This window comes from Babylonia areolata, chromosome 25 (genome assembly GCF_041734735.1).
Source record: "Babylonia areolata isolate BAREFJ2019XMU chromosome 25, ASM4173473v1, whole genome shotgun sequence".
Taxonomy (NCBI): domain Eukaryota; kingdom Metazoa; phylum Mollusca; class Gastropoda; order Neogastropoda; family Buccinidae; genus Babylonia; species Babylonia areolata.
In genome coordinates, this window is record NC_134900.1 from 18,361,126 (window position 1) to 18,388,625 (window position 27,500).

The 27,500-nt window shown below is 43.4% G+C and overlaps 2 protein-coding genes across 2 annotated transcripts in view; one reads left to right on the forward strand and one right to left on the reverse strand.

Moving 5' to 3' along the window:
* The window catches only part of LOC143299963 (guanine nucleotide-binding protein G(i) subunit alpha), a 27,452-nt gene extending 14,864 nt beyond the window's left edge, over window positions 1-12,588 (forward strand). The window contains exons 4-9 of the mRNA XM_076613514.1: window positions 1,918-2,075; window positions 3,355-3,483; window positions 4,463-4,592; window positions 4,999-5,152; window positions 6,190-6,381; window positions 7,360-12,588. Coding sequence (XP_076469629.1) covers window positions 1,918-2,075; window positions 3,355-3,483; window positions 4,463-4,592; window positions 4,999-5,152; window positions 6,190-6,380 — 762 coding nt within the window. The 3' untranslated portion in view covers window position 6,381; window positions 7,360-12,588. The remainder of the gene's footprint in view (window positions 1-1,917; window positions 2,076-3,354; window positions 3,484-4,462; window positions 4,593-4,998; window positions 5,153-6,189; window positions 6,382-7,359) is intronic.
* Window positions 12,589-13,504: 916 nt separating this feature from the next.
* Window positions 13,505-27,500, reverse strand: part of LOC143299553 (protein SSUH2 homolog) — a 21,623-nt gene continuing 7,627 nt past the window's right edge. Inside the window, exons 7-11 of the mRNA XM_076612836.1 lie at window positions 25,730-25,893; window positions 18,819-18,911; window positions 17,952-18,054; window positions 16,133-16,237; window positions 13,505-14,653 (exon numbers count right to left, since the gene is read on the reverse strand). Of these exons, the coding sequence (XP_076468951.1) occupies window positions 14,504-14,653; window positions 16,133-16,237; window positions 17,952-18,054; window positions 18,819-18,911; window positions 25,730-25,893 (615 nt within the window). The 3' untranslated portion in view covers window positions 13,505-14,503. The remainder of the gene's footprint in view (window positions 14,654-16,132; window positions 16,238-17,951; window positions 18,055-18,818; window positions 18,912-25,729; window positions 25,894-27,500) is intronic.

Below are 27,500 nucleotides of genomic sequence, written 5' to 3' on the forward strand. Positions count from 1 at the left end.
CTGAGGCAGTGGAGTGAAAAGCTTTGTCCCTTCACAGACCGCTGGCAGCAGTGGGGACAGTCTGAGTCAGAAGCTGATTATTAAATCAATATGTGTGTGATCAGGAGGGATCAGTTCAGGCAATCAAGAAATGGAATTGTGGGGGGGGGGCTGGGAGGGAAGAGGCAGAGGGGGTCTGTGGGCTGGAAGAAAGGTGTGTGTGGAGCAGGATCTTGTTAATTAATGGGATTAGGAGGTACACATTTATAAATGTGTTCAACGCTTCATTACCAGTACAATGTTGTGAGGGAGGACGCAGCTCAGGAGAGTGTTCTTGATACAAAAACAAATCTATAACAACAAAATGAACCCTGACTCAGTAACTGGGTTAGTTGAAAAAAAACCTTATGAAATCATGTAACTTTATAGTAATAATGATATGATGATAATGATAATGTACATGTATATAGTGTGCTTTCTTTCTAGGAGTTCAGGGTGCTTTACATGAAAGAAAAATATCACAAATTACATAAATCATTCTTGGCCACTCTTTTCTCAACCCCCCCTCCCACCCAACACACACACATACACTCTCCCTCTCCCACTCTTCATACATCCAAAGTGAGCTGACATGGGTGGTGTTGGAGAACAAGGAAGCTGAGAGTGCTTTAAGATAGGTTTTTACCGTTTTAAAAAGATGTTTTTAGCGATGAGCGAAAAGCAGAGATAGAATCAGATGCATGGATATGATGAGGAAGGTTTTTATGTGCTAATGTAGGTCCTGCGGAGTGGATAGCAGAATAGCAAAGACATGCAACTTACAAGTTATAATTCTGCACTTGGGCAACAATTGCCATTAGTGCATGGTTGTTCATGAAATATTTACTGTCAGTATGATGGATGTGATAAAGAAATCAATACAAATGAAAAATGGTTTTAGTAATCCCCCAGCAGGCCCCTCTGCACATATAATACAAATATGTCAGAAAACATTATAAAACATAACATTTGGAATATTTTATTAAATAAATGGAAAACTTGTGCCAGATTGTGTGTGCATATTTGTAATTGTACACACACACACACACAAACATAGTATACAATGATACACACACATACACACACTTAAACAGTGACACACACTCACACAGTGGCACACACACATGCGTGCACGCACGCATGCACGCGCGCGCACATTATGATTATGGACACGCACGCACACGCACACACACACACACACACACACACACACACACACACACACCACACCACACCACACCACACCACATCACACCCACGCCACACACACCCACAGTGCTCTGCAGTTTAGCCAGCAGTATCCTGATTGCTTGCATGCTCACACAGAGTACTGTAGACTATTGCATGCTTATGCACATGTATACATGTATACAGTACAGTCTAACAGAGTAGTATCAATCATAAACACAAATGGTATCAGTGTGTGCACACATATATGTACATATACATGTACAAATACTCATCTATCATTCATATTATACCCCTGTAACATAATGAAGACACACGTTTGATTTAAGTTGTATACACACCTGTCACACTATGATTATATTTTTGCATAAACAGACATGCTGATATATGAATAAGGTACAGAATATTAAAAGCAGTTAAAAAGAAGTCTGAATTTTGTAGAGCTATAAAATATGAATATATCTGTATATATATATGTATGTATATATATATATATATATACTAACGTAAACACTGATCAGTATTGACATTGCTTGGCAGCAGTGTGCATTTGTATGGAAGCAGTAAGAGCAGTATGAATTTCATATGGAAAATATGATGTGGCCAAGTAACTAATTACAGCATGGCACAGTAGAGTACAACTGAACACCCTATAGCAGTGCACACTTGTATCCACATGTACCAATGGTCTGATTTTTGCTGCATTGACAGGAGGACGCTCGGCAGTTCATATCTCTGGTGGGAACTGCTGATGAGGGAGACATGACTCCAGAGGTGACAGCCATCATGAAGCGCATGTGGAAAGACTCTGGTTTGCAAGAGTGCTTCGGTCGAGCACGAGAGTACCAGCTGAACGATTCCGCAGAATAGTATGCATACCTTAACCTTGTCCGTTTTCCAGTGTTTTCATTGTGGCTCATGTGAGCAAGTTTGTGTGTTTGTGTGTGTGTGTTTAGTGCATAGGCAGATGTCCATAGGGGAGGGACATGTCAACAGTTACGTGTATCTTATAAGCATACAAAAGAGCAAAGTTCTCAAAGTCAAATATTTTGAAGTGACATACAGAACCTGTACTGGCATTCAATGATTATAAAATTTGATTGTTACTATGTTAGTTTTAAATTTTTCTCATTTTAGGGGTGGGGTGGTGGTGGTGGTGGTGGTGGGAGGAAGCAAGGATGACATGGCAGAGTTGGTTGGGTGTGATTTCTGATTAAGTGTTCATCAGTGATCAGGGTTTGAGGCCCCGTTTGGGTGTGCTGTTGTGTCCTTGGGACACCGATTTCCTCACTACTCCACCCATCTATGAATGGTTACTGCCCGACTTTGGTCAGGGAAGATAAAGTGGCTGAAGGAGAGGATTGAGCCCTGCCTTCTGTGTCGAGCCCTAGGCACAGTGATCATTCTCTGCTTTTATGGCTGTAAAAAGCTATGTGACCTTTAACCTTTTAACCTTTGTTGGCCTAATCTGGAGATGAGGTTTTGGATCTTGAGCCCCATCCTTAGCAGGTCATGCCATGGCAGAGGTAAGGTGTGGCCAGTGAGAGGAGCAAAGACAAACATCAAGAATGTGATGATGTGTCTGTCGCTTATAACATTACGTTGGCTAAGAACTCATCTGATATTTTCTTAAAGCCATCCTCAAAGAAAGAAGATATTTCTGGATGAAAGCTTTTTTTGAGAATTAAGATATTTTTGGATGAAAGCCAGAAGAATGATTGACTGTCGTGTTGACTATAGTGAATGTGTGTAATCACCAGTTCTCAGTTGTTGTTTTTTTTATCTTTGTGTGTTATTCCACAATTATTGAGTAATGTGTATGATTATATCAGTGAGAATCATGTGTGAGTCAAAGAAGGCTTGACTTTTCTTGTTTCCTGTGTTAAATATAACGTCTGTTGGATTAAGTGAGCATCACATGTGAGTCTTGAACTTTGAAGCCCAATCTCTTTAGTAGCTTATTACACTTGTCTGTTATATTTATGATTATTCATTGTTGTTGTAGATTTTTAGGGGTGGGGGTGGGGGTGGGGAGGAGTGTAGGGGATGGAGAAAATTGCATTATATATGAGTTTACATATATATATATGTGAAACATATTGTTGAAGAAAGGAGGTTGAGTAAAATGTATCTCCCTGTTCGTTGCAGTTATTTGAATGCCTTGGACAGGATATCAGCCCCTGGCTACATCCCCACAGAACAGGATGTGTTGAGAACCAGAGTGAAGACCACTGGCATTGTGGAGACCCACTTCACCTTCAAGGACCTCCACTTCAAGTCAGTGGGCTGGCTCACTGCCTCCCTAGCTTGTCCCTGTGTGTGTGTGTGTGTGTGTGTGTGTGTGTGTGTGTGTGTACATTTGTGTGTGTGTGTGAACAAGTGTGTGTTTCTGTGTGTGTGTCCTAATGTCAAGTAGAATTGCTTCTGCTGTGTTCTGTCCATCAACTCCAAGCTTCCCTTTTTTGATGCTCATGTGTCAGAGTTAGTCTTCATTATCTCTCGGATTCAGATAGCATATTTGTATGGAGGGATGGAGGTGATAAACTTGAATGTATGCATTTTCTCAACAAAGTGCTGGTAGAAAACTCCCATTTTTCAGTATTGTAAATTGATAAGTAGATGAAATTGTTTTGTTGTTCATATTTTACAGGGTGGTGTGTCAGTGTGAAGGCGTTAAATCCTCAGGTCTCAGCAATGGATACATAAAATATAAAAGAAAATCAATGCTAAACATTCTGTATGGAGCCGAGCTGGTTTCAAAACAACATAACATATTGAGACAGGCTGTTGCCAGTCCCAGCCATACCTACCCTGCCCCGCTATCAAAAAATATAACAAATGCAAAAAAACTCCAGTTGAAATTGAATGTAATTTCCCACCCACCCACCCACACAAAAGAACAACCACAAAAAAAGTCAAGTTGAATATGATTTTTTTTTCAGCTTAAGTTGTGTTGTGTGTGTGTGTGTGTGTGTGTGTTTGAGATATTGGCATACTGTCAGTAAGTACAGTGCATATTGACATGGAACTTGATATGCTTGTCGATATTGATATGGCCTTTCCAGCCATTATTGCCAGAATGACAACACACAACTGTGTCGACCATGTGTTCTCCTTTGTCATAAGAATTAGTACAGTAGTCATAATATTTAGCAGAATTAGTCGGGACACACAGGGAAAGAAAGACTATGCTTTAACCATTATTTTTATAGTCCTTGTGATGCTGATTTCCTGTATATTTTCTTTTCCTTGGCAGAATGTTTGATGTGGGAGGTCAGCGATCTGAACGAAAGAAGTGGATTCACTGTTTTGAAGGTGTGACGGCCATCATCTTTATTGTGGCCATGAGTGAGTACGACCTCACACTGGCTGAGGACCAAGAAATGGTGAGAATGGGCCCTGAGATTTTTGACAGTCAGTCAGGTTATGTTGATCTGTTATCTTTGTAGATTTATATGTGGATCTCCTTTTCTCTCTCTCTCTCTCTCTCTCTCTCTCTCTCTCTGTTTTTCTGTCTCTCTATTATATACATATATATAATTGTGACAGAGGGAGCCCTGTCTCATGCATGGTCTTACACCAAATTGATCTTTCAGGTCACTGTTATCAATGACCTGAGATCTGAATTCTTATGAAGCAGTTATATGATGGAAGTAAACCTTGTGAATATTCCCTGGTGGGCAGATGTGCCAAAGTCAATGTGTCTGTGTTGTTTAACATTTTGTCTTTCTTTCCCATCAGTTTCTTTATCATTCAGAGTTTGAAATGGTGCATCTTTCTGTCCTTGTGCAGAACCGTATGATGGAAAGCATGAAGCTGTTTGATTCCATCTGCAACAACAAGTGGTTCACTGACACATCCATCATCCTCTTCCTCAACAAGAAGGACCTGTTCGAGGAGAAAATCAAGAAGTCCCCACTCAACATTTGTTTCCCTGAGTATCAAGGTAAAGCACCCACTTTCTTGCTTATGTGCACACATGAAGGAGCACACACCACACACACACACACACACACACACACACACACACACACACAGGCAAATGGATTAGTTAAAATAGTCATTTATATCAAGAAATCTCCTCAACATTTGTGCACACGTGCAGGTCCATACACACACAAGTCAATGGATTAAAAATAATCCTTTCACCACCACCCCTTCCCTCCACACCCCCATAAAGCCCTGTGTTCATGTCATGGTCATTTCCACAACTTCCTATTACTCACACATCGAGCTCACAATAGTGACAGAGGAGGAAACAGTGCAAAATTTGCAGGCATTGAATGATTCTGTGCTTGTCAGCAGCAGTCATACTAAAAAAGCAACAACAAAAAAGTAATAAATGAAAAAATGTAAACCTTTAGAATCGTGACTTTTTCAGTAAAGATGCTTCAACATCACAACAGAACAGGTGGCAAGTTGGCCTCTGCACAGACAAGTCAGCTCTTTACAAATCTGACAGGATAATTCAGCCTATGCACTGACTTTCAAGTTAGCAAGTCAGCTTCTATGCTTCTCAGAGAAGTCAGCCTTTGTACAGATACTAATTGACAGTTAGCCTCTTTACCAGAATGTTGACAAATCAGCATACTCTCATAAGTCAAGTGAGCCTCTGTACTACTTTGACAAACCAATAAGTCAAACTCTGCACTGCTCTGACAAGTTGGCCTCTCTGCTGCTCTAATAAGTCAGCTGCTGTAATGCTGTATTGAGTCAAGTCAGCCTCTACTGCTTTAGCAAGTCATCAAGTCAGCCGCTGTTCTGTTCTGACAAGTCAGCCTCTGTACTGCTCTGACAAGGCAATAAGTCAGCCTCTGTTATTCTGAGAAATCAGCAAGTCAGCCTCTATCCTGCTGTAACAAGTCAACATCTGTACTGTTGCAATAAGGCTGTGGCCTTTTCTCATCCTTTGATAAAGGTTTGTTTACGAAACATGCACTACAGAAACTTTGATAGACGCTTTTCCTTTTTCCCTCCCTGCAGGAGAAAACACCTATGAAGAAGCGGCGGCCTATATCCAGCTACAGTTTGAAAACCTGAACAAGAAGAAGGAGACCAAGGAGATCTACTCTCATTTCACCTGTGCCACAGACACCAACAATGTGCAGTTCGTCTTTGATGCCGTCACTGATGTCATCATCAAAAATAACCTCAAGGACTGTGGCCTCTTTTAAGGTGAGTGTAGGGGGATGGTGATGGTGCACTGTTAGATGGAGATTGCAATCACTGCACTGCACTGTCAGCTTTCCCATCCGAAAAAAGCGTAAGACGAGACAGAGCGTAAACCTGACAAGATGGCGTGGAGAGCCTTGGCCAAAGGAATGATTAAGCGCTTATAGTTTTTAGAGGCGTTTGATTGGCTGAGAGCGGTGGGCCCATCTTTTCACTGTTAGCCGCGCGAAATTTGGCCAAGCAGAGCAAACCAATAGGCCTAGTTTGCATCAGTTTGACATGGTAAGTATATTTAACACCAAACATGGAGTATAATACAAACTCCTCCTTTTTGTTAAATAGTAGTTTTGGTTGCACGTACCCTTTAGACAACACATAACACATAGTTGCTGCTTTACAAAGACAAATCTGTATACTGTGTCGTATAGAGAAATCTGTTGTGATAAAAAGAAATACAAATACAAATAAATATAACAAATTTTGAACTGTAATTTTGAGCAATATTCCTTTCACAGTTGATGCTATCTGCTGTGTACCTTTTGAAAATAATTTCATAAATGTTTTTACAGTATTTCCACCTCCTAACCTCAACCTCCATGCACCCACCCCCACTAACCTCCAGGGAAAAAAGGCAGAGTTTAAAATCCACAGTACATCTCTGCTCTTCCAATAGAAATATAAATTGATGTGATTTTCTGCGTAACAACTGAAATCTGAAACACACAGACTGGAAAATACAAGGGCTCTCAGCGCATTCAGCAGATTTGATCTTTTTATCTGTTTGTTGAAGTAGTGTGGTCAAAATGCATAGTTGTCTTTACATGGACTGATGGAGGTAGTGATGACTGTATCTTAGTCCCCCCCTCCCCTCAGCCCCCTAAGACAAATGTACATGATATGCTTGAAACTATACACATGGCCATCTTCCACAAGATTGGATGACAGCACCCTCTTTAATGATCCTGGTGTTGTGTGTTTCAGGGGATGGGACAGTACCCCTGCTCAGCTGTGTTTGTGTGTGTGAGGAAGTCAGATCTTGGCACTGTCTTCAGAGCTTGGCCATCATTTTGCCCAGTATTGGATCCTTGGCCTTGTCCTGCCCCCCTTCAACCCCACCTCCACTCTCCCATCCCCCTCCTGGTCCCAGAATGAATGTTTTTTTTGTGATCAACAGGGTCTGATTGACTGCCAGAATGCTTGACCCCCTGGGCCAATCCCCACCAGTCACCCCCTCTTTTGTTGCATGATACCCCTCACCTTCCCCCCCTATCCTGCCATGTTTTGGCGTTGTATTAATGATTTGTTACTCTGCTTTGTATGTCTCTCACAGTTATTATTATTAAGTTGCAGCTAAGGATGTGTAATGTCACCATTGAGAGGAATTGAAATCATTGTGAACTGGTATTTTTTGGACATATGGTTGAAGAGCTTATTGTTATGACTAAGAATTTTGAATGTGACATTGCTGTGTTCTTTTATTTTATCATTATTATTTTTTTAAATATTAATTCAGAAAAGGAACCAGCCAGCCAGAAGACAGAACCAAACCACATGAAATGAGAAACCATTGCATTGAAATGAAGGGTCCAGTTTAAACAGTTTTCTGTGGTATCTTTCTTTGTGAAATTAGCCCTTGTCTGTGTAACAGAGTTTTTCCATAGTCATCCCTTTTCAAAATACTGACATTCAGAATATATTCTTGACCTCAGATCACTACCTAAAGGTACTTGTGTACGTTTCTTTGATCATGTATTGACCAACTGTTTTACTTATTTTTACTGGTTTTCCTTTGGATCCAAGGAGATCCATTTTTTGAGGGATGAAAGCAAAAAAGCATGATTATTTATATGATCAGTTTACTTTGGCGTTTCAGGTTAATCAACAAGGTAATTATAAATCAAAAGTGCATCATCATTTTAACAAAACAAAATACAACAAAACAATGGTTGAGGTGAAATTTATATTGACATACAGTATGTTTAAATGCTTGAATGTGATTGTTGCTGATGGTATTTTGTGAGCAATGCTCATCGGATTTTGAACAAATAGAATGTAGACCTGTTTGTGTGTTTTATTTATTCAGTGTACCCTATCTGAACATTTCCTCTGGCTCAATTTTTTTCTAGCTGTTGGTAAGGAAATGAAACATTCCTCAGATTTTACAGGTGGGCATATTTCACAGTATTTGGTGACCAAAGTTCCATTGATGGATCATCTTAGTTGACAAATGGTTGATGCGCACAAACACCAGATGACCGGATGTACAATCAGAAGTGAATACTTGTAGAAGTTTATTTCATAATTTCAGATTACAACTTTCTCATTCAGTTAAAATCAAAATAAAATAATAAGAATCCTTTGTGTTGACTAGCATGTGCTAATTGTTTTATGTTCATTGTTCGTGAACAATTTTTTTTGTTTATAACTACAAAAAGATTTTTTTTTTTGCTAACTGTATTATCCAGATGTGTTGGTAGTATTCCAACAAACTGAAGTCATCAATTACTATGAAATTGTGAAGTCATCAATTACTATGAAATTGCCTGGATGGCATTGAAGGTAACTTGTATGCACAGGTGCATATTATTGTAAAAGTATATTAGTCTGTATTGTGCATATACACATGCAAGTGTACACAGATAGAACAATGGTGGTTAAAAGTAAGATGTCACTGGAAATGTCTGGTCTCTTAGTCTATCTCACATGACTGCTACCAGCTTGCTATTCATTTTCTCCAAACACATTTTTTTCTACTTGATCTTTCTTCATAACAAATAAAAATTTGTTGTTGGTTGGCTTCAGTGTGCTCAGCAGGGTGTGTTTTCAACAGTGTAGATAGTATGTTTTGAGTTTCTCTCTGTGGGTTTTTTTTTCTGCTGCTATTCTCAATATATTGTTTTAGTCTATCCTCATTTAGTTGTCTTTGAATCTCATGTAATACGATGAAGAAATGTTCGCCCCCTTTTTTTTTTTTTTTTTTTTTTCTTTGCTTGATGTGAACAGTATTGTGAAGTGAGTGAGGGGGTGTGGGGGGTGCTGTGTGGTGACGGCCCCCACTCTCCTGCCTGGGATGCATTGTTCAGCGTTGTGTTGTGCTGTGCATGGCGGTGCTTATGTCCTTGATGGGGCTCTGTGTGTGTGTGTGTGTGCACAGCTGTCTTGTCCCCCCTGCACATCCCATTTCCCAGCCTTCAGGCAGGGGGGTGGGTGTGTCATCCTGCTGTTACCGCTTTTCAGCTGTGTTGGTGTGTTGGAATGTATCACATACTTGTGCAACACTTGAACCATTCAAGTCTCCAAGTGCTTTAAAAACAACAAAAACGCACAAAACAAAAAAGACACTATAAATTTGAGAAATAAATGGATACAAGTCAAAAATGATGCATCTTAGATATGCATGCACACATGGGTGTGTATACATGCATGCCCTTCCCAGAACATGCATCATTGTACAGAACAGAGCAAGTTTTGTGGTGATGGACAATGGATTTTCAGAGCAATTTTGGGGGTCCAGAATTGCTTGGGACCTGTGGAGAGAAGTAAGAGCTGTTTGTGACGACTCGAAAGGAATGGGGCTGTTTTGGTGAAATGTTGGTGTAAATTATTTGATATGGGCATGGTTGACAAGGGAGAAAAGACTTGTGAGTGAGGTCTCCATGAATCGACTGTTAGGCTGAATCACATAAATTAGCAGTTTGTCCTTGGCATTGTTTTCATCTCTGTTTTGTAATTGCCTTCTTGAAAGTTTTTTTTTTCAGACTGCAAACACACACACACACACACACACACACACACACACACACACACACACACAGAGTTGTAACAAAAACACCCTGCTTTTCTCCCCAGCATGTATATGTTTTAAGTAGTCATCACATTCAGCAACTTGTGTTGGAGTTGGCTGAACAAAAAGATCTTGTTTTGTATGCTTGTACATAGTGTATCCCTTTGTGGCATTTGCATTACTCTGTTTGAAGCAGTCTCCCCTTGTGGCATTCGCTTTGTCCTTTGAAGCAATCTCATTTGTAAACTGTTTCTTATTTCTTGTTTTAAATTTCTTTTTAGGAATTAAAAATAAGTGCAGCAGAAGATAATTTATCGCATGTAACATCTTAAAGTATGCATGGGGGTTTTTCATGTTCATTTTCAGATCTGACCAAAGACATTTGTTTTGCTGTTTCTGTTCTGTTATTTTCAATAGATAATCAGTTTAACCAGTCTTATCAGTTACAATCTCCCGAGGTTAAAAGAATCTTATATATATTTATATAAATATATGTATGTGCCCAGATCTGTTTCACTTTAATCCCATCTGACTATATCAGATGTAAGAAGCTATATTCTGACAGCTATAAAATGTCATTGTTTTTTTCTTTCTTTTTCTTTTAAAAGGACCAATTGATCAACTTTCTGCCCATGGAATGTTCAGTAAGAAATGAACTAGTCAATTAGGATGTTGTGTATGAGGTGAACAGAGGTACGTTTTATGCTTGATGTGTACACATTTGATGCATGTTGGTATTTTGAACAAATTGTATTATTCCTTCCACTGTCTGTAATGACCAGTTGTAAGAAAAACCACTGTAAGGGTTGATGTACTTCTGTGACCATGGCTGCCAGGATCAAAAGCATTTGTTTTTCTGGCAAGCTGGGTGTTTTTTTTTTTTTGTCCAGCTGTCATGCACAATTTGAGTGATCTGTTCACTGTTTTAGGACTGAGTAAAAGCTTGTCATATATGATTTATTCCTCTGCCACCAGTGACTTGCAGACATGAAGACTTGGCAACACTTAGAAGAAAAGTAACAATTGCCATTTCAGTCTCATATAATATTTAAATGATAAGCATGATTGTTATTTTGTGTGTGTGTGTTCACAATTTAAATCTGAGCTGAACACACTGGACTGCATGAGTATTGTGCTAAGCAGGCAGTACTTTATTGTATTTGGAACTGAAATTGCATCAAATTAAATATTTGTAGCTTTGAATTGGGACACCTTTGTACAAATTTCAAGCCTTGCCCTGGGATGATCTGAAAAACTGCAGTAACATTCATTGTGACATAATTTAGAACTACAGTCAAATTTGTTGTTTTATATGCATGACTGGATGTTGATAGGGGTTGGTATACTGAGGGGAGAACAGTGTCTTTAAATTGTAGATTGGCTTTCTGAAGAAAAGAAAGGAAGGTAAGCGAGACATTGAGTATTTAATGTGTATATTTGATTTAACGTGACCTTGATTTTTAGAGTTGTTGCAATTAATGGTTTCTGGCCAAGAGGTTGTTGAGAAATCAAGTGGTTCATGCTATTGATAAAGTATTTATTTGGTCGCTGGAAAGGAGAATTCTACAGCTTAGGTAACCAGCATGGGAATGCTCTTCAGATCACATTGTTTTTAGTTTAAAGTAAGCCATATTGCTTAAAAACAACAACGCCTGCAGAACCCACGGTTGTTTGTTGCCTTCAGTTTGCTCTGGAGATATATTTCATGCAGATTTTGTAGTTATGGTACAAGACCAACATCTGGTTTATGACCTTTCCATTTGATTACCATGAGAGTAAATATGGTTTGTTAGTCACATGAACTGGAAAATATTTTAAATACAGCTTATTGTCATATTATTCAGCTGGGGTTACTTTGGGGAGAATGGGAATGGAGTTTGGGGATTCAGTGAAAGTCACAAAGTAAAGACAGATGTTGGTCCTTTTTCTGGGCTTTGCCTGCTTAACAACAATTAGACCTTAAATTTGCCTTTAGCTGATGTCAGTCACTTGGTTTGGTCTACTGTGTGCAAGAGAGTTGATTGCTACACACACAGAGTGCAACATCAGGTTTCCTGTCAAACTGCATCTGAAGATGTACAGAAAATAAAATGGAATCTTCTTTGTTTCATAGTATAATACAGAAAATAATGGAATCTGCTTTGTTTTATAATAAGGCTGTTTTTTTTTAAGCACTATTTGCCATTATAGTTTGTCTATCATCACCTGAAAGAATAAACCCATGTGTTGCCAGTCTGAAAGGATGCCCAGGAAAAAAAAACTAACACTTACATCCTGGTACTGTTAACATGGGGAAGGTGGTTACTCTCCATGTCTGTACATTTCTACCTGGCCTTGTAAGATGTTCTGTGTACAATTTGTGGCGCTGCAAGGTGTACATGTCGTAGTCTTGCATTATGGATGTAATAAATTTGTTAGTCATCTGATGATTGTCTCTGTTTACAAAATTTTGAATTGATGTGTGTGAGTGTGCAAGAGAGACCTGTTGATATGCTGACTCACCTTTGCAGTATAGAAATCTACAAATGAACAATAGTTCTTAAAAAAATATAAAAAAAAAGTTTATCAACACCTGCATGTACAGCCTTGACCTTTTCAAGATTTTCCTGTTGTGTGACCTTCCACTGTTTATGGAAGACTACAATAAAATCTGAGTTAAAAAAATCCTGGATGGTTTGGATAATGTCACTGAAAAATACAGGCGCAATAGCCGAGTGGTTAAAGCTTTGGACTTTCAATTTGAGGGGCCCTGGTGGGTAAAGGATGGAGATTTTTCCGACCTTCCAGGTCAACATATGTGCAGACCTGCTGGTGCCTGAACCTCCTTTGTGTGTATACACAAGCAGAAGGTCAAATATGCACGTTAAAGATCCTGTAATCCATGTCAGCGTTTGGTGGGTTATGGAAACGAGAACATACCCAGCATGCACACCCTCAAAAACGGAGTATGGCTGCCTACATGGCAGGGTAAATTAACAAAATGGTCATACACATAGAATGTTACACATCTGTCTGAGTGTGTATGTGTGCATGCCTGAAATCTGATCGAATGATACAGGAAACGAATGATGAGCGCCCAGTGGCAGCCTTCTGTCGGCTCTACTCAAGTAGGCAGCCTGTTGTGCAAATGACCCCGAGTTTTTAAAAGAGCTTAGAGCTTGGTCTCCGACTGAGGATAGATGCTGTATAAGTATCCGTATCATTTATTCATTCATTCAAAATTTGTAGTGTTTTTTTTAATTACTTTTTATTTTTTTTGACTTGGTATCATTAATTTCTAAAATGAGGACATTCCAAATGAAATGAAATTCATCTACAATCAGTTACAACTTAAGTTTGGACAATATGATAATATCAAATATATAAAAAATAAAAATAAAAAAAAGCTTGTGACTGCAACAACAAAATTTGATAAGTGTATGAAACCTCAAATGTTACCATGTTCCTGTGTATCCATTTTCCAATTATACAGGATTAATTAAATGATCAAAACACTCACCACTTACTAAATAAAGCAAAATACTGTGCAATATATTATATATTTGTGACCAGCACATTTAATGAGCAGCACTTTTTTTATATAAAGAGCAGAGCATTAAACGTAAACTATGGTGTCTCAAAATGAACAAAACCAGTGATGATAATGAACAATACTAGCGCTGGAAATGACCAGGAGGAAGAAGAAACTGACAATGCATAACGGGGATCATGCTATACATAGGAACTCGGAGGAAGAACTAAATTGTCACTTGCATTCCTTTATGTTGATAAATCATATTGACACATAATCTTGTTGGGATGTCATATATCCATTTCTGTTGGTGAGGTAAACTGATTTTCATTTTTTGTTGTGAAAGTAACTGACCAAATGCAGAACTTGTTATAAACATGGGGCTTGGGTAATTTTTTTTACACTTATTTCTCTGTGTGAAATATGGGCTGATTTCTCCTGGGACAGTTGCTACAGTGCAGCGCAACCCTTTTTGTCTTTTTTGACTCACTTTTGTAAACAATGTTTTTTTGTGTGTTTTTTTTTTAATTTTATCTTTCCCTTTTTCTATATGTAAATTATTTTCCAGTCAAAGGGATTTTTCTACAGAATTTTGCCAGGGACAACCCTTTTGTTGCAGTGGGTTCTCCTGTGTGTGCTAAGTGTGTGGTGCACACAGAACCTCGGTTTGTGGTCTCAACTGAATGACCACCACTTATGATCAAGTGGAGGGGGAGAAAATACTGGCGAGTACAGGATCTGATCCCATGCACTCAGATTCTCTGGCTTCCTAGGTGGACACGTCCCGACCAGGCCACCACCATTCCAACTATGACTGACATCACTGCTGACTACAGTATGACACAGCCCCAGCAACATGTGTGTGGGTAGTCAGGGCAGTAGACCCGCTTCTCGTTGCCGTACACCCAGAACTTCATATTTTTCAGGTCGCTCCAGTCCCACTCTGTCTCAGTCACAGGCACCGCCCTCAGAATTTGCCTCTGGAACAAACCAGTTAGGCAAAACATAAATCTGTTTTGAAATAATTAAGTGTAAAAAATGAAAACTTGACATAAATGTCAACATATACGTAGTTACAAGAGACTTTTGGTATAAAGTTCCAAAATATTTTTTCTTGACATTAACAGTGAGGATTTAATATTTGTTAATTTTTTTCTTTTTAAAGGTATGTTTATATAGAGAGATATAAGAGGAAAATTTATGCCAACGAACAATGAACACCCCTTAAAGTAGTAGTAGGCCTCCTTCGGTCATGGCTGACCATGGATAGAGTATATCCGACCTAATGTCAAATTGGGCTGTCTGCTTGGACCAAGCAGCGTTGCCTGTGACTGTAGAGACCGATGCGAGAGAGACAGTCTCTGTTGCAGCAGTCACGTGTGTAAGCTGATGCTGGTCTGTTGGCTGCCGTCCCTTTTCTGCAAGCTCGCTTTTCTGCTGCAGCAGCTGACAGTTTGTCCTCACCAATCCATAGCTGATTCTTGAGAGTGCTTCTCCATCTGTTGTGGTCATCTGCAAGGTCCTCCCAGGACTCAGTGTTGATCTCAAGTGCCTTCATGTCACGTTTGCAAGCGTCTTTGTATCTCAGCTGTGGGCGGCCGATGCTTCTCTGCCCCGTGGTGAGCTCTCCATAAAGGATGTCTTTTGGGATGCGACCATCTTCCATGTGGCGAACGTGGCCCAACCAGCGCAGCCGATGCTGTCTCAGCATGGTATACATGGTCAGGAGGCCAGCACAAGTCAGGACTTCGGTGTCTGTCACCTTGTCTTGCCAGGAGATGCCAAGTATGCGCCGTAGGCTTCTCAGGTGGAAGGTATTGAGCCTTTTCTCCTTATGAGCATGTGTGGTCCATGCCTGCCATACAGCACGGTGCTGAGGACGCAGGCATTGTATACAGCCATCTTTGTGGTCAGCTTTGGATTTGTCCACACTCTTTGTGTGAGGCGGGCTAGCGTTGTGGCTGCCTTCCCGATTCTCTTGTCGATCTCGGTGTCAAGGGAGAGGTTGTCGGTGATGGTGGACCCAAGGTAAGTGAATTGATGGATGGCTTCAAGCTTGTAGTCATCAATGGTTATGGCTGGTGGAGATGGCGTGTCTTGGCCTAGGACGTTTGTCTTCTTGAGATTGATGGTCAGACTGAATCTTTGCAGGCCTGGGAGAAGCGGTCCATTAGTGACTGCAAGTCCTGCTGGATGTGGGTCACAACTGCGGCATCGTCAGCAAAGAGCATGTATCTGATGAGGGCTTCGCGGACTTTTGTCCTTGCTCTGAGGCGGGCGAGATTGAAGAGCCTGCCATCTGATTTGGTCCGCAGGTAGATCCCTTCTTGCACTGTGCTGAAATTTATGCCAACGAACAATGAACACCCCTTAAAGTGAGGAAGACTGAACAATGCAGAAAAAAGGAGGGGTTATGGAAGAGAAGGGTCTTCAAGCTTTTCCACTGTGCCATGGTTTACCTGCATGAGTGTCCTCTTGGTCTTGTAGGTCTCTTGGTGAAGAGCCACCAGACGCTGGGAATTGTCATTGACATCATTGACCGGGTAGCTGGTAATGGGCCACACCTGTCGAGGCAATAAGCATATCTTTGTGCAAATGGCCCTGGGTTTGTAAAGCACTTAGAACTTGGTCTCCAACTGAGGATAGTCTCTATATAGTATCCATATCAAATCAAAAAAAAAAAAAAAAAATATTACCCTTACCTGTAAGTCTACTCTGATTCAGCCCATCTTTATAACACACACCGGTAGGATCAGTCACTCTCACCTGTAGGGGGAATCAGCCCATCTTTAAAATTCACACCTGCAGGATTCATCAGCCCACTTTTATAACACACCTGTACAGTGAATCGGCACGTTTTGTTAACTCACACCTTAAGGATCAGTCAACCCATTTTTATAACACACACCTGTAGGATCAGTTAGCCCATCTTTACTACTCACACCTGTACAGTGAATCAGCACATTTTAATAACACACACCTGTAGGATCAATCACCCCCATCTTTATAACACACCTGTACAGTGAATCAGCACATTTTAATAACACACACCTGTAGGATCAATCACCCCCATCTTTATAACACACCTGTACAGTGAATCAGCACATTTTAATAACACACACCTGTAGGATCAGTCAGCCCATCTTTAGTTTACAACTCACACCTGTACAGTGAATTGGTACATTTTAATAAGACACCTGTAGGATCAGTCAACCCATCTTTATAACCCTCACCTATTGGGTCAACCATCCCAGCGTTATAACTAACTAGTAAGAACAGTACATGGGAAATAAGAGTACATGCCTTGATCAATTATCAGTTTTAGAGGTCTGAATTCTCTGTCACTGTCTTTTTCAAGTTACATACCCCCTTCTCACTGCTCACACATACATCACACAAACACCACACAGGTACAGTACAGTTGTATATGTGGAGTGGTGGCTTGATGGCAACCCATCTTTCTAGGAAGTGAGACAATCTGAGGGTGCGCGATCAAATCCCACAGTGGCAAGAATTTTCTCCCCCTCGACTGTATCTTGTGTGGTGGTCTCAACGCTGGTCATTTGGATGAGATGATAAAATGAAGTCCTGTGTGCAGCACACACTTTGTATATGTAAAATAACCCACGGCAACAAAAGGGTAGTCCATGGCAAAATTCTGAAGAGAAATATACTCATATATAATACATATGTATGTGTGTGCTGGTTTTGAAGCCTGATTGAATAACACAGGTAAGAAATGAATGATGGGCATCCAAAGGCAGATGTCAGCCTGCACCATGTGGGTAGACAGTCTGTAGTGCAAAAGTCTGTTTGTAAAGTACTTTGGTTTTGTCTCTGACTGAAGCAGGCACTATATAAGTATAAAGACAGCCATCAGTCGGCTCTACCCAGGTAGCCAGCTAGCCTGTTGTGTAAATGACCCATGTGTGTGTAAAGTACTTTTGAGTTTGGTCTGTGTCTGAGGATAGGCACAATGTAAGTATGAAAAATAATGATAATAATATTGATAGTTGCTATGATAGCCGGTTGTGTCCGACTAGGACCATCAGAACAGCAGAGGAGGCAACTGCTGCCCCGATTATCTGGGCTAGAATTTGATAAAAGTGGAAAGTGTCTTGCCAAAGTTACCTCCCAACTCTTTTGGCCAAGAGGGCTTTAGGAGAGTCAACACTGAAAATAATGATAATGGGAAAAAATCATAACAAAAGTGGTAGTAGTAGTAGTAGTAGTAGCAGCAGTAGTAGAAGTAGTAATAACAACAGTAATAAATCCTACCTTGGGCAGAGTCTGCTCGAAGACTGGCTTGCCGCCCACATCTCTGATGAGCTCATCAGGCATGTCCGTCTTCTCTAGGATGTAGTCGTCAAGGTGGTTCTTGCTGCTCACCCACAGTGTGCACGTGCACACACACACACACACACACATTATTAATATACATATATATATATATTCATATATATTCATATATATACATACAGACATACAAACACACTCACACACATTTATTTAAAAATCTCCCTCTTTCACTCTCTCATTATATGTGTGTGTCAGCGCGCACACACACATGGAGGCACGCATGCACACACACACCAATCACAAACACGCACACATGCATTCACATACACACATAATGCACATAAGCAGTTACCCCCATCCCCAATACACTACACAATGCACACTCATGCAGGAACATACGCATATATATATTATATATGTGTGTGTGTGTGTGTAGAGAGAGGGAAAGACAGACACAAATACAATAATAGGCCTATTTCAACATAGTGCGAGTGAGTGTGTAAGTTTGTGTGTGTGTGTGTGTGTGTGTGTGCGTGCATATGTGTGTGTGTGCATGCGTATGTGTGTGTGTGTGTGTAGAGAGGAGACAGAGACGTGGAGAAGAGAGTGAGAAAAGAGGATGACGATGATTCTGTGTCGGTTGATGGTTTGTGGGAGGTGCATGGTTGTTTTCGGTATTTTCTGCATTCAGTAATGGTAGTTTACATGTGCGCATGACTATGGACTCTCGTCAGCATAAGTAAAGGCAAAAGAATCAGAGAAGCTGACAACAGCGCAAGCCAGCGAAGAACTGTCCGGGTCACTGCGCCAATAGTGTTATGTATAAAGTACACTAATGCTACGTACTATGTCACTTTGAGTTCGATGTAGTGACGTAATTTGCAGTAGCCGTCACATATGTGACACGTCACACGACCGTCTCCGCCGCACGTGTAACATCTGCACGTCATACGATCAACATAAACAAATTGAGTCTCACATGTTCGTGCGCGCACACTGACACACACACACACACACACACACACACACACACACACAGATCCTCAGTCGTACACAAGCACTGGCACGCACGCACGCACTGCACACACACACACGCACGCACTGCCACCCACGCACGCACACACACACACACACAAACGACACACACACTCACACATACTGGCAAACAGATATACTCGCACGCGTGTGCACACACACACATACAGACACACACACGCGCGCGCACGCACGCACACACACACACACACACACACACACACACTACAAAGGCATGCCGTGAACCCTCTTTCTTTCCCCACACCACAACCCCGGGGGGGGGGGGGGGGGGGGGGGGGGGAGCATGCATTCTCCTCCTAATTAATTTTGCCGGTCAGCTCATCCCCCACCCAGTCACTCACCCCCACCCTCCTCCATGCCCCCCAACCCCAACCCCCAACCCCTCCACCACACAAACACAACACCCTTCTTCACAGTTCAGTGCAACCCCCTCCCCTGTGTTCCCTCCGCCCCGTTCCCCCCCACTCCCAACCCCCCAACTCTCCGCCCCCCCACCCCCCACCCCACCCCCCTCCCCGCCCCCCTCAGACGCGGAATTGTTCGCTGTGTGCACGCGCTTCTGAGCCAATTAGCAAATCAAGTCATTTCCTGTGATGGTGATTGTGCGACGTCTTTGCTTAATTCACTCCCTCTTACACCCTGTCGGTGCCTCAGTCATCCCCGCGCGCCCTTTCCAAGCCATGGATCATGTGAGTGATCAATGTAGTCTTATGATGAAATGGCGTCTGTGTGTGTGTGTGTGTGTGTGTGTGTGTGCAGTGTGTGTGTGTGTGTGTGGTGTGAGTCAGTGTGTGTGTGTGTGTGTGTGTTCGTTCGTTCTTTAGTTTAGCGTCTTTTCACTATTTGTGATATTAGACGATTGTGTGTGTGTGTGTGTGTGTGTGTGTGTGTGTGTGTGTGTGTGTGTGTTAACTTCATGAAAAATAGCATTTAACTTTGAGTCCCTCTCTTCTGTCGAGTTCGAACAAGGCAAATTTCTGCACACTGCTTCGGACTCGGGCATTGAAGGGATTGTTTGATAGATAGATAGATAGATAGATAGACTGATATATGCAGATCAATGACACGTGCTGCCAACTCAGTCGTTTGAATCTTCCAGTTTCAGTTGAAAATTGCCTGTCTATGAGTGCATGTCTCCCAGTATGTCTGCGGAGGCACCTGTGGACACCTGTGGACAGCCGGGATTGATTGGTATGGATACTTATATAGCGCCTATCCTCGGTCGGAGACCAAGCTCTAAGCGCTTTACAAACACGGGGTCATTTGCACAACAGGCTGCCTACCTGGGTAGAGCCGACTGACGGCTGCCATTGGGCGCTCATCATTCGTTTCCTGTATCATTCAATCAGATTTCAGGCACGCACACCTACGCACAGGCTTAGACAAACATGTAACATTTAAAATTTTACGTGTATGACCGTTTTGTTTATTTACCCCACCATGTAGGCAGCCATACTCCGTTTTCGGGGGTGTGCATCCTGAGTATTTTCTTGTTTCCAGAACCCACCGAACGCTGACATGGAGTACAGGATCTTTAACGTGCGTATTTGATCTTCTGCGTGCGTATACACACGAAGGGGCTTCAGGCACTAGCAGGTCTGCACATAATTATGTTGACCTGGAAGGTCGGAAAAATCTCCACCCTTTACCCACCAGGCACCACCGAGATTCGAACCCGGGACCCTCAGATTGAAAGTCCAGGCGCAGAGTCTGAACTGTGAACGCGAGACGGCATCAGCCGTGTGTAAGGACTGTACAGTTTTAGTTTCAGTTTCTCAAGGAGGCGTCACTGCGTTCGGACAAGTCCATATATATTTGCTGCAGAAAGCACTGAGGTAAATACCAAGACTGGTAAAATATAAAAATATCAACAACAGCAGGCTCTCATGTTTTCACTGAAGAATCTGTTTTTACAACGAAAATTTGCTGTTTTTTAAGAATACAAGTTTTACTGAAGACATGAAGAGTCTACTGTTGTTGATATATATATATATATATATATATATATATATAGTGTATGTGTGTGTGTGTATGTGTGTGTGTGTACTTATCAGAGCAGCCAATTTCTTCTGCAGAATGTTCCCAGAAGACAACACCGTTGGCTGCCATTGATTCCTTTTCAGCTCCACACACAAAGACATTCAGTCTCTGCCGGGTAAATGTCGCTGTCTTCAAACTTGCGCTACTTCTCCATACTAGGCTGCGATACGGCCGGCGGACGTCCTACAGGAAACTTCTAAGTGAACAGGATCAGTCTCATTTCGATCAGTTTCATTACTGCATGCTGTCCGTACGGCCGGAGAATTCTCAGTATCACGTTTATCAGTGTAATTGGAAATGGAGGACGTTCGTCTTGATAAGCAGCTCTTCAGTTTGTTCTGAACTGGCCCGGGCCATCCTGAAGATCAGAATCAATGCCCGTGCTTCAACTTGACCGGAAGTGATGCAGGGAAGTGCTTGACTGAAGCAGAGGTGTGGTGATGGTCTCGATAATTTGTTTCCACTGTTCATTGTGACAGTTCACAGTTCACGTTCTCTCAAGGAGGTGTCACTGTGTTCGGACAAATCCATATACGTTGCATCACATCTGTTTGCCAGGCAGATTTCTGACCCGAGCAGCACTCGGCAGCATTACCCAAACGCGCTTAGTCAGGCCTCGAGGGCAAATGAAATAAAATAGATAGATCAATGAATAAATAATTACAATAATAAATGATGATAAACAAGCAAATAAACAAATGGATGAATGTAAATGCATTTGCTTTGAGGAATATAAAAGCTGTGCAGCAACAGTTCTTTGACTGACTTTTGCAGCTTATCTTAATTAAGCACCTTTATTCAGCCCGGATGTAAGGACATTGCCTTTAGTCTACTGGTCTCTCCGGCTGTGGTTCGTCCGTCGGGATCGACGAGGACCATTTAGTCATCCTGGGGGTGGGTGGGTTGGGCTCCGTGGGTGCGCAGATGACTGATCAGGCCAATCCGCGCCCGGAAGGTTCTGACGCAGTGTGGACAGGGGATGGTGACGGCTGGGTACTGCCCAGGTATGTGAACTTGTCCACCGCGTTCAGTCGTTGCCCGTTGATGAAGATGTTTGGTTCAACGTAAGGCTTTCCTGGAGCTGGCTGGTGCATCACCTCAGTCTTCTTTGTGCTGATTGTGAGGCCAAAGTTGTCACAGGCAGCAGAGAACTTGTTGGCACTGTGTTGCATGTCAGCTTCGGAGGCAGCGTTGAGAGCGCAGTCATCAGCAAACAGGAAGTCGTTGACGGTGTCTGTCCTCACCTTGGTTTTTGCTTGAAGCCTCCTGAGGTTAAAGAGTGAGCCATCTGTGTGGTACCTGATGCCAATGCCTATGTCAGCGTCTCTGAAGGCATCTGTCAGCATGGCTGAAAACATGAGACTGAACAGGGTGGGGGCAAGAACACACCCTTGCTTGACTCCGTTGGAGACAGGGAATGGTTCTGAAGTCTCTCCGTTGTCTTGGACTCGGGCCAGCATCCCATCGTGTAGTTGCCGTATGATGGTGATGCACTTTCTGGGACACCCGTACTTCGCCATGATTCTCCAAAGGCCATCTCTGCTAACAGTATCGAAGGCCTTGGTCAGATCGACATACGTGGAGTAAAGGTCGGCGTTCTGTTCCTGACACTTCTCCTGGAGCTGCCTGGCAGCAAACACCATGTCGATAGTCCCGCGTTCTTTCCGGAAGCCACACTGGCTCTCTGGTAGGAGACCTTGCTCAAGGTGCGCTATGAGACGGTTGAGTAGCTCTCTGGCCAGAGTATTGCCTGCGACGGACAGCAGGGATATTCCACGATGGTTGTCACAGGCCTGACGATTTCCTTTGCGCTTGTACAGGTGTATGATGGAAGCGTCTTTGAAGTCCCGTGGAACTGCCTCATGCTACCAGATGAGCTGGAACAGCTGATGAAGCTTCTCAGTCAGCGCCATACCACCTTCTTTGTAGACCTCAGCTGGAATGGAGTCTGAGCCAGGGGCTTTGCCACTGGACAGCAGACGGGATAGCTTTCTGGGTGTCCTCCAAAGTTGGAATGGCATCCAACGACTCACTGACTGGCACCTGGGGGAGTCGGTCGATGGCTTCATCATTGATGGTGGAGGGGCGGTTCAGTACGCTGTCAAAGTGTTCAGCCCATCTCTCAAGGATCCCGTCCTTGTCAGTGATCAGGGTAGAACCATCAGCACTGAGGAGTGGAGCAGATCCGGAGGTGGTGGGACCGTAGACTTCTTTCAGGCCGTTATAGAAGTTCTTCATGTCGTTCCTGTCTGCAAAGCCCTGGATCTCATCAGCTTTGTTGCTCAACCAGGAATCCTGCATCTGCCGCAGCTTCAGCTGGATGGTGCTGCGTGCGCTCTTCAGTATGTCTTTCTTTGACTGTGACTTGGGATCTTCAATGTGGGCTCTGTAGGCTTGGTGTTTTTCTTCCAGCAGCTGCTTGATCTCAGTGCAGTTCTCATCAAACCAGTCTTTGTGCTTCCCGACAGAAGGCCCCAGGCACTCCATGGCAGTGTTGTACACCGTCTCATGCAGTGCGCCCCATGCTGCCTCCACATTCTGGTTGTCCAGCATGGTGGACTCAAGGCGTTCCTCCAGGGTGTCAGCAAAGCTCTGCTTGATGTTGCCTAGCTCCAGCTTGTTGACATTCAGGCGTTTGAGTGCTTTCATGCCCTGAGGCCGTCTCTTGGGCTGGATGCGGAGGTTGAGCTTGGAGACGATAAGGCGGTGGTCTGTCCAGCACTCGGCGCCGCACATGGCCCTCGTGACTCGTACGTCCTGCCTGTCCCTCTTCCTGACGATGACAAAGTCGATGAGATGCCAATGCCCAGAGCGAGGATGCATCCATGACGTCCTGTTACGGGTAGGGAGGCAGAAGATGGTGTTTGTGATAAGAAGGTCGTGCTCGGCACATGTCTGGAGAGGTAGTTGGCCATTGCTGTTACAGTTACCAACCCCATGCTTCCCAATCACGCCTTCCCAGGAGGTGCTGTCACAACCAACTCTCGCGTTAAAGTCACCAAGAATGATGAGCTTGTCTACGTTGTGAACAGTGGTGATGACAGCGTTCAGGTCCTCGTAGAACTTGTCCTTGATCTCATCCGGGTTGGTCATGGTGGGCGCGTAGGCGCTGACAATGGTGGTAAACTTCTTCCCGTTGCATATAGGGAGTTTCATCGTCATCAGGCGATCGTTCACTCCTTTCGGGGGGGCAGCCAGCTTGCCAACGAGGGTTGTCTTCACTGCAAAGCCAACTCCAGCCTCACGTCTCTCTTCAGGTCCGCGACCACTCCAAAAGAAGGTGTAGCCTGCGCCTCGCTCACAGAGTTCGCCTTCTTCTGCCAGTCTGGTCTCACTTAAGGCAGCGATGTCGATGTTGTACCTGGCTAATACACTCGCAATGAGCACTGTGCGTCTCTGTGGTCTGGCTGAGTCGCCTCTGTCCAGAAGCGTAAGCACGTTCCATGTGGCAATGGTCAATGGGGTGCTCCTTGTTTTCTTCTTTCTTTCCTTTGTGTGTCGACCGCTTGAGTAGGGTCCCCGTCAGCCGCGGTATGCTGACTAGGGTGGTGTGGAGCAGGCAATGTTTAGGGCACCTTTTCTAGCCCCTTCCTCATGCCATGGAGGTGAGCAGTGCTGTCCTGAAGAGGGCTGCTCAGTCGCTCAGGGGGCTGCCGATCTCCACCGCTGCTCCAGTCGGTGAAAAACGACCCTATGGCCTGAGCCGCCTGTGTGCAGGTCCGCGGCTACGACTGCCAGTGTACCCACACCTGTCGCTTCGTCGCTCGCCTGTCGCCACAGGGTTTGGGGAAAATAATGGTATGGGATGAAGGATGACTGATGACTTGCGCGATGACTTCGTTTATAGTGAGGAGGAGTTGCGCACCGTCGACCTCACTCTCTTGTCCGAGACCGTCTGTATCCAGTGGCAAGACGAAGTCAAGACGACTGGAGATGGAAACGGATGCAGTGGATGACCAGGATGTCCTATGTGCCTCATTCTGCCCTCAGGACTCCACAGTGCTCTGCTGCAACTGCCTTCCTCTCCGTTGAACCATGAAGGTTTCTTCCGCAGAGTCCGCCGGATCCAGTCTTCACATGCTTGGGTAGACAAGCCCTAACTCACCGAGGGTTTATAATAATAATAATAATAATAATGGTATTTGGTTTGAGACCCGTCGGCTACCCTCGCCTAGTTTAGCCAACCTGTCAAAGCTGTTGCCCGGGGGTTGGGCGCTGCCGCATGCTAGCAGCTTCTAGGACCCATAGGTGAGTGCTGGGTGCTGGTGGGGACCAACAGAGGACGAACCACGAACAAGAGCGTGACAAGCCCCCCCTCTAGAGGTACTACCCCTCCCGTGCACCCCTAACCCCCTGTAACACCTAATGAAAAGACAATTATGAAGCTGAACAACATCCAACGAACACGTAGGCCTGATAAACCCCGTTCATTATAGGCTAATAGTAATAATTCATTCTTATAATTATATCTCTATAACTTGATACCTGCGGAAGCAAACTCTAAGCGCGGCATTATATATAGATAAGACAACCACTCTACTCACACCACCACATAGTAATACCACATCAACATCCCTCCACCCCCCCCATCCGGCCCCCGACCCACCCACCCATTCCCCAACCACCACCGTCACCCCGCCCCCTGTCCCACACCCACGTACCGCCGTCTCCCGCCCACACAGGCGCCGCAGTCTCTGCGCACTGTGCCGTTCTTGGTACGCCTCCGGTGGTAGCCACGCCCACTGCACGCCCCGCACCGCACGCGCCCCCGCCCGTTACAGTTGGAGCAGCGTAACCAGCCCTTGGAGTCACAGCGGTGACAGCCCTGGTGACGCGCGCGCACGCACACACACACACACACACACACACACACACACGCACACGCACACACACACGCACGCACACACACACACACACACACGCACGCACACACACACACACACACACACACACACACGTTTCAAGTTTTAATTTTTCTTTCACTCCTACATACAAACACACACACACACACACACACACACACACACACACACACACACACATACATACTTACACACAGGCCTACATACACACACATACATATAGGCCTACATACGCACACACATACATACATACATACATACGTATACACACACGCACATAAACATACACGCACACATACGCATACACACGCATTATACATACTTACATACATAGATACATACATACATACATACATACATACGCCCCAACACACACAGACACACACACACACACACACACACACACACACACACACACACACATTGGTTAATAAACAGTCAGCCAGCTGTCCGCCGCAGTAACTGACATCGTAATTATCACTGATGAACACATTACATGGGGGGGTGCGGGGAGGGGGGGGGGACAAACTGTTAAGACTTCCGGGCTTGGCCTCGATGAAGAAAAATACTGTCCATGCTCCTGCATCATCCCTCAGTATCAGTATCAGTATCAGTAGCTCAAGGAGGCGTCACTGCGTTCGGACAAATCCATATACGCTACACCACATCTGCCAAGCAGATGCCTGACCAGCAGCGTAACCCAACGCGCTTAGTCAGGCCTTGAGCAAAAAAACAACAACAACAAAACAAACAAACAAACAAAAAAACCCGAAAAAAAACCAAACCATAAATCAATCAAACAAACAAACAAAAATAAATAAATACTGTCAAAACCTCAATTTGTCGACAAACTGTATCTTGTTTGTCTGGTCGTTTTGTTTGTTTGTTTTTGTGTTTTTTGTAGGCGCTGTGGCAGAATCAAATAGGTTTGCCGGGACTTCCGACCCAGTGTTCACCAGTGATCAGGGTTCGAGGCCCCGTTTCGGCATCAGTGGTGTTGCCGCGTCTTTGGGAAAGCGCGGCACTTTGACATAGTACTCTGTCTTCAGTTGCTCACTGCACCCATGTTTGAATGACTTCGTTTTGGGATGCCGTGGTTACTAAGAAAAAAACCCAAAAAACCCCAAACAACAACAACAAAAACCAAGCAAAGAAACAAACAAAAACAAAAACAAAAAAAACACCACATACACAAAAAAAACACCAACTAATAATAAAAAGGCGGGAGGTGAGAATTAGTTCCAGTCTTTCTATGTTAAGTGAGTGAGTATGAATATGGCCAGAAAAAACTTTTTATTCTTTTTCTCTTGTTCTTCTTCTTTTTTTTTTTTTTTCTTACAGTGTTTCGTGATTGTGTAGACTTGTTCGGTTTAGAACAGAACACAATTCTGGTATGGCCACGTAACAAGATTCCGTGGCTTTACAAAAACAGTCCTCTGAGGAACTACTGAGGCCGGTGAGGGAGGGAGACAGAGGGAAAGACTGAAAAAACACACACAAAAAACAAAAAAAAAACCCAGAAAAAAACAACAACAACAGAAACCCCAACATTCACGCCCACACACATTCA